Here is a 14,070-nt window from a genome sequence, read left to right as displayed (position 1 = left end):
GGAAGTCCCAATACAACATATCAACTGGTTCCCTTTTATCCACTCTGGGTTGAGACTTACTCAAAAAACTTTAATGTCTTAGTCAGACATGATTTCCCTTTGAAGCTGACTCTGCTTGCATTCTGGAAAAGCATCCAGAGGAATCTTTGTTTAGTGTTTCTTGGAGAATCTGCATTTGCAAAATCCCAGAGATGGCTGCCTTTGTAGTTATGTTGGGGAAGAAGTTGTCAATGTTCAAATTTCTATTTTTCAGAGGTAGCAATAGACATGGCTCCCAGTGCAGGTTAGGCTGGTAATGCCCTTTTTAAAATTCAGCATACTTTTATGTAATTGGGTAGGAGCTGTCAGTCATGTTCTACTCTGCCATTTTGATCCACATCTTCTTACATGAGCTTACAGTTGACCCTATCCCCATTTCTACTGAGCTGGTCTGATTCCCTATACGTATTAAACTCTCATCACCTCAGTGGAAATTGGTAAACCTATCATGGACAGGTTCTACAATGATCCACGTTCTCATGAATTCAGATTTCTCCAGTTTCCTCATTTCCCCTCCCCCCACCTTGTCTCAGTCGGTTCCCTCAACTCAGCACCGCCCTCCTAACCTGCAGTCCTCTTCCTGACCTCTCCGCCCCCACCCCACTCCGGCCTATCACCCTCACCTTGACCTCCTTCCACCTATCCCACCTCCATCGCCCCTCCCCCTAGTCCCTCCTCCCTACCCTTTATCTTAGCCTGCTTGGCTCTCTCTCTCTCTTATTCCTGATGAAGGGCTTATGCTCGAAACGTCGAATTCTCTATTCCTGAGATGCTGCCTGACCTGCTGTGCTTTGACCAGCAACACATTTGCATCTACAATGATCCAAACTGCTTTGCTAATTGAACTGGATGAGTTCTGAGGCTTGGTCCTTCCATTGCCCTTGGGTAAACAGTGAAAAGCCGAAACAGTGATGGGATTTCTGTACACACAACAGAGGGGTCATTTCTCACTGTGTGCATTCTGTCTTAATTCAAGATGGGAAAATTCTGCCTTTGCTGTCAGGAATAGTAGAATAGTTGTCCTTTCAGAAGAATTGCATATATTATCCATGAAGCTGAAGTACTCAGTTGTACCTTTACTTGTTCATCAATTCATAAGCAGAGTGTACAAAGTGACATGCAAGTGTACAGTACAGAATACATGGTTCAATTTTGCATTGAAAAATAGGCTCAGCAAGCTAGATTCATTATGTGACATTAGTTGCCGGAAATAGTTTAAAATATTCTTGGCAAACGTCATTGGGATGAAGCAGTAAACTGCCCTGCAGTGTTTTATCCAGCAGCAAAGCTAAAAACTGGCAAGACTTGCGCATACCAGCAGAAGATGAGATTCAAGGTCCTTCGAATAGGAGAACAAAGTTTTACTGCTGGAACTACTAGCCAATCATCCACTGCATTCTTTCTCCTACAAAACATCATGTTGATTTTATTATCTTTTGTATTTCATTTATTTAAAAGACAATCTAATAGAAATAATGTTAGGATTGTTAGTTAAGGCTATCATGTACATAATTTTATTTAATTTATAAATATGAATTAGTTCATTATATAATTTTTAAAAAATAGTTGGAAATTTGTACTATGAACCTCCAGAAAAAAAATTGACTCACTAACATGAATCAGATAATAATCATGAAACTGAAGTACATTTGAATTCCTGATAAAATTGAGGACATTATAAAAGTAACTATAATCTGAGTCAAACCACTGATACACTGGTTATGTTGAAGAATTTACAATGGAACAGTGCAGTGTTCATTACACCTTAATATGTCCCACTGTCATTGTTGATTTGTCATGTGTTTGTAGTCACCTAAGGGATTCCTTGGATAGGTGGTCCTACCACTAGTAATGCATACCAACATTTTTCAACTTATTGTTAAAAAACCTCAGGTCATTTCCTGTACCACCTTTTAATTTCTAATGATCGAAAATGACTTATAATTGCATCAGCTGTTTTCAATCACTAAAACTCTCGATGGCAATCAATGTCTGCTGCCAAGATTTTCAGCATTTGTACAGATTTCCTTGCTTTTTGTGCTTGAGTACATGTGTGAGCGGAGCTCTGCTTCAGTCCCTCTTCCCTTCAACTACGATGTACATTGGCATGTCTGCCCACTTGTATCACTGGTTTACAAAAATTCATCATGGTGTCAATGATTCTTCTCATCTATTTTTGTAGCTTCTTCATTTGAACAGTTTTTTTCTGCTTTCATTGACTGTTTATGGCAGTATATCCCAAAACAAACTGACTGAATACCTCAAGGCTTGCAGATAAAATAAGAAATTATCAGTCAATCCCTTTGAGGGTCCAGTGGTATAAATATTTGTAAATGTTTCCCACAAGCTGCCAGGCAACGGATCACTCCTGTGCAGCTGCTCACATTGGATATTCAATTCACATCATACTTCAAAAAACACATAAGGGAAAAAAAACCAACCACGTGCAGTGAAGCTTAAACTAACATTTAAATTTTGAGATTGGAATTAACCTTCTGTAGAATGCTCTGCTTGTAATTTTTCTTAATTAAAACAGCCTGTACAATTACCTCAGCAAAGCAGTACAGCTATCAAAACATGCCATTTTGTCAGAGTGCATTCCCATCTCCTTAGTTACCCTTCATCTGTGTAAGGATAATTTCAGGATACTATAGCTATTAATTTATTAACTGTTCTCAATTAGATATTGAGGATATCTTTTGAATGAATCCCCTTTTGGATACATAATGTGCTATGATTGAATGAATGTTTCTTTCATTTTGTGACAGTTGCCATTTACTCTGAGTAGCTTTATTTTAGCAAATGCCATGTTATGTTCATTCATTCAAAGCAACTTTAAAATGTGCACATTTAAAAATGAAACTACATCCACAACAAAAAGCATCTATCTCAAAGAACTGAGGTAACACCTCTTTTTCTCAATGTCATTTTTAACCACTGCAAACTAAATATCATGACACTCATGGAACCAACAATGAATAGTTTTCTGCAAGTAACAACTCAAATACAAATAGATTAGATTACTTACAGTGTGGAAACAGGTCCTTCAGCCCAAGAAGTCCACACCAACCCGCACGCACCCAGACCCGTTCCCCTACATTTACCCCTGCACCTAACACTAACACTGCAGGCAATTTAGCATGGCTAATTCACCTAATCTGCACATTTTTGGACTGTGGGAGGAAACCGGAGCACCCAGAGGAAACCCACGCAGACACAGGGAGAATGTGCAAACTCCACACGGTCAGTCGCCTGAGGCGGGAATTGAACCCAGGTCTCTGGCACTGTGAGGCAGCAGTGCTAACCAACTGTGCTAACTGTGCCACCCAATAAAAGCCACACAGACACGGAGAGAACATGTAAACTCCACCAGACAGTTGTCCGAGGCTGGAATTGAACTCAGGTCCCTGGCGCTGTGAGGCAGCAGTGCTAACCACTGTGCCACTGTTCCACCCTGCAAAGAGAATAATAATTTTTTTAACATCTAAACTAGTTTTGCAATTTCAAGAACTTCATGGGCAGGATTTTTCAGACAGCAAGATTTCCCTCACTGCCACTGGAAGAGTTAGTGTGGAATCAATCACAGCAGCCCCACAGAAACTCGCTAGTTGACTGGAGACAGGGCTTCAGCCCAGATTGGCAAGCAGTTATGTCTTCCCAATGGTGTCAGAGGCAGCAGTGGCCATGTCTGGGACCATAAGCAGCCCCCACATTTAAAGTACAGTAGCGCCTCAACATACGAACGACCCCGTTCACATACAAATCGGTTTACGAACAGGATTGTACGTAAAACTTTCTTCAACGTATGTACGAAATTCAAGGTACAAATGCAAAAAGCCCGTGTGCAACCACGTGGTTTCATTGTTCTGCTTTGCTATGCTATTGTTGAATGCAAAAGCTCTCGGGCCCTGCGTGATCTCATTCAGTTTGTCTTTGGCGCGTGCGCTGTGAACAGCCGTCCAAGCATTCTTATGCTTTCCGAACAATGGGAAAAATTGATTCAGTTCGCGAACTTTTCGGTTCGCGAACCGGGTCCCAGAAGGGATTAAGTTCATAAGTCAAGGCGTCACTGTACTAGAGTGCAAGAGCAGGTAAATGCAGTAAGTTCTTTCTATCTAATTATTCAGCAGAAGTATCCAGAACCTTATCCTTTTTCCCTTGCATACACATACCTACAATCTGTATAGGTGTTACATACTCAATATTGTATTTTAAGTATGGAATTTATATTTGCTGAAATAGCACACAAGTCAAATGGGTGCAACATCTGAAGTCATGAAGCTGAATAATAAGCAATTATAGAATGGGATAGGAAGAATTCTACAAGCAAGCTGTTTATCCTCTTGTCTCCAGATAGTATGGGCCCAAGGAATCCAGAGATGTGCAGGTCAGTATGGAAAGCAATGTTAAATAAAATAATTTAATTCTTCTGAACTACTTCAAACAAATTATTTTTGAAAATGAGTTCAATCAAATCATATTTGTAGAAAGGTACTGAGATGAACTAGATTAAATAAGCATCAAATAATGTGAATGCATTATTGCCACACTTACTGAGTTCTCATCATCTTCTTCGAGTTCCCTCTGCTGTTCTTGATGTCTTTTTGCTTTAATTTCCATTGCTTCAATTATTAAATCTCTCAGAATTGACACTGATTTGGCATTTTTAATGAAATTGTGCTGTAGCAAGAGAAGGAAATGTAGCAAACTGATTAATAAGTAGTTAACATGCAACACTCACAAACAATCAGATGAAGTATGTATTGACATATTAATCCCTCTGCCATAAATCTCCCTTTGAGAAGGTAAAATATTAATGAAAACGTAAAATATTAATTATAAAATATCAAGGATTCCTCGAGTCATTCATTGGTTCAATAAACAAATGCACACTGGGGATACACCAACACTTGCTTGTTACTCAGTTTTCTGTAGTGGCAGCATGGATTCTGCAATTACTTTCACAGTGCCCAGATGACAGAGATGGACTAACAGTCAATGTTTCCACTCCTGCCTTCAATATGTGGTCCCTTTTGAAACTGCATCGGCATCGATGACAAGTAAAAATATTGCTGTTCTGGCTAGATTGTTACTAACTTGTACTGCAACAGTTACGGATTGAACTTCTGTATGAAGGACAACTCCTTCAGTGAGGTAGCAGAGGGCTGCTAGCATACTTGATGTATCATCATCATCTTAAGAAGAGAGCAAGAACATGTTTTTTTTGGCAAGAAGTGGACAGAGACGAGAAAGTACATCATCTTGTACAGGGGTGAATTTCTGTTCGGGATATTTTGATATATAAAGGCATATTTTTTTTAGTTCAAAAATACACTTTATTCATAAAAATGTCTTGACATACGTACACAGTCACCCAAGCAGTTTGGTTCCGAATGGTAGCATGTGAAGAAACAAACAAACATTGGAGTTTGGCCCGATCCAGTAAACAAACCAAAGGCATTTCTTACTTGTACAAGACTATATATTTGAGGCACGGACCCCCATTAAGGTTTGACTGAAAGACTTTAGATGGTGTCTTTCCCCACTGCGCCTTGACAGCAGCTGCCCCAAGCGTTAGTGCATCCCTCAGCACACAATCCTGGACCTTGGAATGTGTCAGTCTGCAACATTCAGTCAAAGTCAACTCCTTGCTCTCGAAGACCAACAGGTTTCGGGCACTTTATTGTTAAACATGCTTATTTAGCTGAACAAATTGTTGCAATTCTGTGATTCGTAAGACAATTATGCTTTTGGAGTGTAATTTAATTTTAGAAGGACCTGTCCTGATGTCTGACTGGAAGTAAACTTGGGGATTTGATTATTAGCGATCAAATGAACGTATTTTTTTAAAATGAAGGTTTACACTGTTCTACTTAGATCAGAGTGCAAGTTATTTACATTTGGAGTCAATGACAAAGGTGTCTGAGCTCACAGCTATCCAAAAATCCCAGAAAGGTGCTGTAAGTATCAGTTTGTTAACAGCTGTGCCATAAACTCTCAATTTATTTCAATGTCAAAAGAGAGTTGGGTTCAGGATCACCAATTAGCATTTCTACCTAAATACATGGCTAATGTATTTCACATTGCCATGGGGATTGAGTGCTGAGGAAGCCATTTTTCAGATCTAGTTACAGACTTCCCTATAAATCAATAAATCTCTCAGATAGAGAGGCGTCTTTGTGAGGTCAGTTATAAGACAAAGATGCCTGGCATTGTGCAATACTACAGCCAGATGCAGTAGGGAGTCTGTCTCTATTTCGAAGAGACACACCCTGTAGCCATCTAAGGATTTCAGGGAAGAAGATTCAACAGAACAAACTTTACTGCTGGTGATAGATTTAAGAAATACAAAAAACTGTGGAAAGCACCTTAAGAGAGTAACCCAAAGTTATATTCAGGAAAAAGGGGATATGGGAATCCATAAAAAGCCAGGTGCAATGGCGAACTGTTTATTACAATGAATGCCTTCCTGTGGAGAACACGGTGTATGAGAAAAAAAGAGAAAATTCTGCTCAATTAATTTTAAAACACACTATCTGGTCATGCATTAAAACTCAATACATTTTAATTTCTACGGATTTTGCAGTCATTTTCCTATCTTAATTTAATCAACTTACATTTAATAGGCCTTAGAAATTAGGCTTCAAAGCTGTTCTCCATTCATTCATGGGCATTCATGGCTGGACCAACATTTATTTCTCACCCCTAGTTGACCTTGAGAAGGTGGTGGTGAGCCACCTTCTTGAACCTCTGCAGTCTGAGTGCTGTAAATAGAGCTACAATGCTGTTTGGGAGGGAGTTCCAGAGTTTTGACCCAATGACAAAGAAATAAGTCAAGATGGTGAGTCGCTTGGCAGGGAATTTGCCTGGAACTTGCATTTGGATTCCCATTGATCTGCTGCCCTTGTCCTTCTAGTGGTCCTGAGTTTTTAAGGTACTATCTAAGGGACTTTTAAGTATTTAAAACATTCATTACAAAATACCGTCAGTTATAACTGGGGGGTTCAAAGTCAATTGTTTTCCAGATTAGAAATTCTGGATCAAGATAGTTTACTATTCAAATTATCTAAGTTCAACACAAAAGAAATAAATAGCCAATATCAACACAGATACAAATAAATTCATCTTGTTAAAATATTTGATGTTGGTAGAAACTTGAAAGTAATTACTTGTAACACAATAAGGCCAACACAATTTGCTGCATTTACAAAAATGAATATATTCAAAACAATTCATGAGCTGTGAGTTCATGAAAATCACTGTGAAAACATTCCTTTTAATAGTTACTGAAGAGTATAATTACATGATATTGGGGATCTCATTGTAAAACCATAATCTGAATCTAAGGGATTAATTTTAATTCAAGTCAGTATTGGTGCAAAAGTGGTTAGACCATAGACATTGGAGTGGAGGTAAGGCCATTCAGCCCATTGAGTCCATTCCGCCATTCATATGGCTGATGGGCATTTCAATGCGACTTACCCGCACTCTCCCCGTAGCCCTTAATTCCTTGCGAGATCAAGAATTTATCAATCTCTACCTTGAAGACATTTAATGTCCTGGCCTCCACTGCACTCTGCAGCAATGAATTCCACAGGCCCACCACTCTCTGGCTGAAGAAATGTCTCCTCATTTCTATTCTAAATTGACCCCCACTAATTTTTGGTATCCCCGCCTAACAGAAACAAATTCCCAGCGTCCACCCTTTCTAAGCCATGCATTATCTTGTAACTTTCTATTAGATCTCCCCTCAACCTTTTAAACTCTAATGAATACAAGCCCAGGATCCTCAGCCATTCATCGTGTGTCATAAAGACCAGCCTATTCTGAAAAAGCGAACAGAATGCACCTGGATATGTTTTAGTATATGACATAATTTTCCAACTTGGAGCAGGTGGGAGTAGGTCAAGCAAGGAAGACAGAAACCAGACACTCGAGGAAATAATTCTTGGCATAAACCTTCCACATCTGTCAAATTTTCACCTGCACTTCCACACATAGAGTCATAGAGAAGTACAGCATGGAAACAGACCCTTCGGTACAAATCATCCATGCCGACCAGATATCCCAACCCAACCTAGGCCCACCTGCCAGCACCTGGCCCTTCCTATTCATATACCCATCCGGATGCCTTTTAAATGTTACCATTTACTGTATCCGTTGCTCCCAATGCAGTCTCCTCTACACTGGGAAGATAGGACACCTACACACAAAGTGCTTCAGAGAACATCTCCGGGACACCTGCACCAACCAACCCCACTGCCCCGTCGCTGAAAACTTCAACTCCCACTCTCACTCCACTGAGGACATACTGGTCCTGGGCCTCCTCCACTGCCACTCCCTGACCACCTGATGCTTGGAAGAAGAACGCCTCATCTGCCTCGGGATCCTCCAATGTGGATTTAACCAATTTCCTCATTTCCCTTCCCCCCACCTTATCCCAGTTCCAACCTCCCAGCTCGGCACCGCCCTCATGACCTGTCCTATCTGTCCATCTTCTTTCCAATCTATCTGCTCCATCCTCCCCTCTGACCTATCACCATTAGCCCCACCTCCATCCACCTATCGCACTCTCAGCTACCTTCCCCCCAGACTCATCCCCCGCTCCCATTTATCTCTCCACCCCAGAGGCTGCCAGCCTCATTCTGATGAAAGGCTTTTGCCCAAAACATCGATTTTCCTGCTCCTTGGATGCTGCCTGACTAGCAACACACTCTAGACCCTAATCTCCAACATCTGCAGTCCTCACTTTTGCTAAGCTAAAAGTAGGATGAGGTTCAGAAACAGATTCTGACATGGATTAATGGAGGGAAAATAAGTATAAGGCACTCTCATGAATTTCCTTTGGAGCCTGGAGGATCATTCCTGCTCCTCTCTCTCCATGGAATCCTCCAGAAGATTATTGAAAAATGATGTCTCTGCTTTCTCTCCACAGATGATGCCAGACCTGCTGAGTTTCTCAGTCAAATTCTGTTTATGTTTCAGATTTAGTTTGACCTTGACTGAATTCAGTTGTTTTCCACCAGGATTCTGTGATGGGTTTGCCTCCTAGTGAGTCTCACACAGATAAAGTTAAATTTGCATTGATATTTTAATTATGCCATCAGACAGCAATTTTTACAGTTCAATTAGGATCCTGTTTGTTTGCAGTGGGAGTAAAAAATCAGTTGATATGAAAGTAAATCAAGAGAAAATAGCACCAGCCATGAACAAAGTGACTTTGGACCAATCAATGCATAAATTTAACCCGTCAAATGCCCATTTCACCCACCCCCTTCCCAAATAATAATAACAATGGTGATATTACTTTGTAAGGAGAGATAGTGCAAGGTAAGAGAAGGTAGGGAACATAAGTAGAATGGGGTCGTTTGCAAAGAAGGAAAGTAGAAGTCAAGAAAAGGTAAGAAGTCACATGACACCAGGTTATAATCCAATCATAAGCCTGACGAAGGAGCAGCAGTCCAACACCATCTCAAGGAAAGGTAAGACAGAGGGGGATAAGGAAGATAAAGGTGGTGAAGTTAGATACAAAAAACAGAATGAGGTGGACAGTAAGATGGAACTGAGGGAGGGAGTAGGCAAAGGGAATGAAATCCCATTACATTTGGATACATTGAGGAACAAAAAGATTGCTAAAAACAGACAAGAAGTTGAAGTTTTTTGTCTTCCACTCATAAGGAGTATGACACATGAAGAAGACTTGAAAAAATGGACACCAATTTACTCAGCGTGAAAACAAAGTTCTGGCTGGTTTGGCCATCAGTGGCCATCAGATGTAGCAAGAAGAGTTAACTAGTAATCTTAATTCTCAGACCAGACAGGTAGGTTCTGATTGCTACATGTCCACTGGCAACACACTGACCAGAGATTGAAAGTTTCCATGACCCCTTTCATTTCTATTAATTTTGCCTGTGTAAAACAGAGCCCTCTGCATTATTATTTGTTGTGTCTAGCATGTATAACTCTTAGCTATTGGTGCTCAATGTTGCACCAGAAACCAATTTTGTATCATTAGTTAGGCTCACAATATTGGACATGTGCGAAGTTCACAGTACTTCTAAGTTTTGGGTCATTCCCAAATTCTGAAATTGTATACTGTATACTGAAATCTAAATCATTAACATAATTCAAGGAAAGTGGTCCAAATGACCACTAAAGAACACCAATGGATAACTTCCTCCAGTCTGAGAAAATATCATTTATCACTATTGTTTCCTGCATCCGCTCATTCAGCCAACTTAGTATCTACCCAACATCCCTTATATTCCCATGGGCCGCAACTTTGATTACAAGCTATCATGTGGTACTTCATCAATGCAATTTGGAAGTTCCTCACCAACGCTCTTATTTACCTCATTAATGTATCCAAAATGTCTCATCATGCTTCCCAGAGCAGCAGGGCAAAAAAGCAAATTCCTCATCCAATTTCTCCCATCTACCCAACTTATCCTAAACAGTGCTTCACTTACTTTGCAACTTGGAACCTGACCCACTTGGCAACCTATCCACTTCCCACTTGGTACCTCATCCCAAATGGCACCCTACTTACATGGTACCTTATCTACCTGGCACTACCACTAACCCATCTGGTATCATAACCTGGCACCCCACCCCAGCGCCAGCTGGCACTATGCCTGGATATCTCCCTACTTATCTAGCACACTGGCATCCTACCCAGCTGGCACCCTACTAACAATGAATATTACTCCTATCATCCTAACCCATTCCAGCTAGCGTACTACTGATCTGGCATCCAAGACTCCCTTGTTATATTTATTTTATTACTCACGGTTTGATCGCAATTGTCAGAATGGCTGTAGGACCTTTAAATTTCATGGTACTATACTTGACTGCCGTAAAAAGAGAGTGTAGTTTGTCTTTCTCCAAAGATTCTGCACAACAAAAGAACGGTCAGGCTGGAAGTACAGTTCACATTTCTGAGAGTGCCCTGAACAGAACCTCCTCTTAGAAATGCAAAGCCCTCTTCTTTCATGAGAAAGGGCCAGAGTTGCAATCTGCATGATATTGCCACTCTTTGGAAAATCCAGCCCAATGTTTGTTTTCTGCTTCTTCTAAATATTTAATAGTAACATTCCTCCGCTAACTGTGCATAAAATTTTACAAACAGTAACAAGGCCTAGTTGTGCATACGGCAATTAGCCAGAGTCATAGAGATATACAGCATGGAGACAGACCCTTTGGTCCAACTCATCCATGCCACCCAGATATCCTAAATAAATCTAGTCCCATTTGCCAGCATTTGGTCCATATCCCCTAAATCTTTTCCTGTTCATATATCCATCCAGATGCCTTTTAAATGTTGTAATTCTATCAGCCTCCACCACTTCATCTGGCAGTTCATTCCAAACACACATTACCCTCTGCATGAAAAAGTTGCTCGAGATCCCTTTTAAATCTTTCCCCTCTCACCTTAAAACTATGCCCTCCAGTTATGGACTCACCCACCCAAGGGGAAAGGCCTTGTCTATTCACCCTATCCATGCTCCTCATGATTTTATAAACCTCCAAAAGATCTACCCTCAGCTTCCAATGCTCCAGGGAAAATAGCCCTGGTCTATTCAGCCTCTTGCTATAGTTCAAACCTTCTAACCCTGGCAACATCCTTGTAAATCTTTCATGAACCTTATCAAGTTTCACAACATAAGCCCATAAAACCATAAGACATAGGAACAGACATTAGGCTACTCAGCCCATCAAGTCTGCTCCGCCATTCAATCATGGCTGATAAGTTTCTCAACGCCATTATCCTGCTTTCTCCCTGTAACCCTTGATACTCAAGAACCTAGCTATCTCAGTCTCAAATATACTCAATGACCTGGCCTCCACAGCCTTCTGTGGCAATGAATTCCATAGATTCAACACTCTGTGGTTGAAGAAGTTTCCCCTTATCTCTGTTCCCTTTAAGGCTGCGCCTTTGGATCCTAGTCTCTCTGATCAATGGAAACATCTTCCTAACATCTATTCTGTCCAGGTCATTCAGTATTATGTCCTTTTCAATTAGATCCCCCTCACATCCTTCTGAACTCCATCGAGTATAGTGGTCAAACATTCCTCATAGTTTAAGCTTTTTATTCCTGGGACCATTCTTGCAAACCTCCTCTGAACACGCTCCAAGGCAAATATATCTTTTCTGTGATATGGGGCCCAAAACTGCGCAAAATGCTTTAAGTGTCGTCTGATCATAGCCTTACGAGTCTCAGAAGTACATCCTTATTTTTATATTCAAGTCCTCTCAAAATGAATGCCATCATTGCATTTGCCTTACTAACTATTGACTCAATCTGCAAGGTTATCTTGACAATCCTGGACTACAACTCCCAAGTCTCTTTGCACTTCAGACTTCTGAATTTTCTCACCATTTAGAAAATAGTCAATTCCTCTAATCTTCCTACTGAAGTATATGACCTCATACTTTCCCACGTTGTAGTACATCTGTCACTTCTTTGCCCACTCTCCTAACATCCAAATCTTTCTGCAGCCTCCCTGCCTCCTCAATGTTACCTGTCCCTCTACCTAACTTTGTATCATCTGCAAACCTAGCCAGAATCCCCTCAGTTGCTTCATCTAGATCTTTAATGTAAACGGTGAAAAGTTATGTTCCCAACACTGAGTTTTGCAGCACACCACTTATCACCAGCTGTCACCCTGAGAAGCACATTTTTATCCCTAATCTCTGCTTTCTGTCAGACAGCCTAGCTTCAATCCAAGCTAGCACCTTGCCTCGGACACCATGGGCCCTTATCTTACCAGTAGCCTCCTGTGCGGTACCTTATCAAAGGCCTTCTTGAAGACGAGGTAGGCAACATCCATTGGCCATCCATGGTCTAATCTGCTCGTTGCTTCCTAAAAGAATTTGAGAAGATATCTCAAGCATGACTTCCGCTTGATGAAACCATGCTGACTTTGCCATATTTTACCATACAATTCCAAGTATTCAGAAATGTCATCCTTCACAATAGATTCCAGGATTTTACCCACAACCAAGGTTAGGCTAATCAGTATGCAATTTTCCCTCTTGCTGTACTCCCTTTTTAAAACAGAGGTGTCATTTGAGAGATTTACCAGTCCCTTGGGACCCTTTCTGATTCTAGCAATTCCTTAAAGATCACACAACGTCTCCACTGTCACTTCAGTTATTTTCCCAGAACTCTGGGGTGTAGTCCATCTGGTCCAAGTGATTTACCCACCTTCAGGCCATTCAGTTTTTCTAGCACTTTCTCCTTGGTGATGGCCACCATACCCAGCTGTGCCCCCTCGCTCTCTTGAATTTTAGGGATATTACTTGTGTCTTCCACTGTGAAGACTGACGCGAAATAATAATTCAGTTCCTCAGTCATTTCCTTGCTCCCTACTACTATCACTCCAGCATCATTTACCAGCAGCCCAATGTCCACTTTTGCCTCTCTTTTACTCTTTATATATTTGAAGAAATTCTTACAGTCTTCCTTTATATTCCTCGCTAGTTTACCCTCATATTTAATATTCTCCCTCATTATTTCATTTTTTGTTGCCCTCTGTTGATCTTTGTAAGCTTCCCAATCCTCTGAATTCTCAGTGCCCTTCCACAACATTATATGTGTTCTCTAGCAGAGAGAACTGAATTTCATGTGGTATTCCACCAGTGGCCTAACCAATGTCCTGTACAGCATGACCTCCCAACCTAACCGTTGTCAACTAGATAGCTATCAACAATTCATCAGGGTTAAAGACTTCAGTGATTCAGGGTCAGAGACTTTATATTGACTCATTCAATTAATTTCATCCCCAACAGAGCAGTAACATTATCTTGCTACTTGTCTCCATTTCTTGTTAATTGTTCATTTTTATGATTTGCCCTGTTGATGTCCTTAGTGTTTCCTCTCCTTTCTCCATCAGTTATACATTTCAACTTTTCCCCCATTTTGTTGTTCAGTTTTGGTATGCTGCCAGTATTAATTCTCAGCTATTTTCACTTTTGCTTTTCTTTGTAATTCTGAATCCTAAATTGTATTCCTTCTCTCGTGAGAGATA

General features: G+C 40.6%; 1 protein-coding gene across 2 annotated transcripts in view; it reads right to left on the bottom strand.

Moving 5' to 3' along the window:
- The window catches only part of stk3 (serine/threonine kinase 3 (STE20 homolog, yeast)), a 448,082-nt gene that overhangs the window by 143,268 nt on the left and 290,744 nt on the right, over positions 1-14,070 (bottom strand). For both annotated transcript variants that reach the window (XM_060823879.1, XM_060823880.1), the window contains one exon: positions 4,594-4,719. In XM_060823879.1, the coding sequence (XP_060679862.1) occupies positions 4,594-4,719 (126 nt within the window). The remainder of the gene's footprint in view (positions 1-4,593; positions 4,720-14,070) is intronic.

The sequence above is a fragment of the Hemiscyllium ocellatum genome, chromosome 4 (assembly GCF_020745735.1).
Source record: "Hemiscyllium ocellatum isolate sHemOce1 chromosome 4, sHemOce1.pat.X.cur, whole genome shotgun sequence".
Taxonomy (NCBI): Eukaryota; Metazoa; Chordata; class Chondrichthyes; order Orectolobiformes; family Hemiscylliidae; genus Hemiscyllium; species Hemiscyllium ocellatum.
This window is presented reverse-complemented; position numbering and strand designations above follow the sequence as displayed.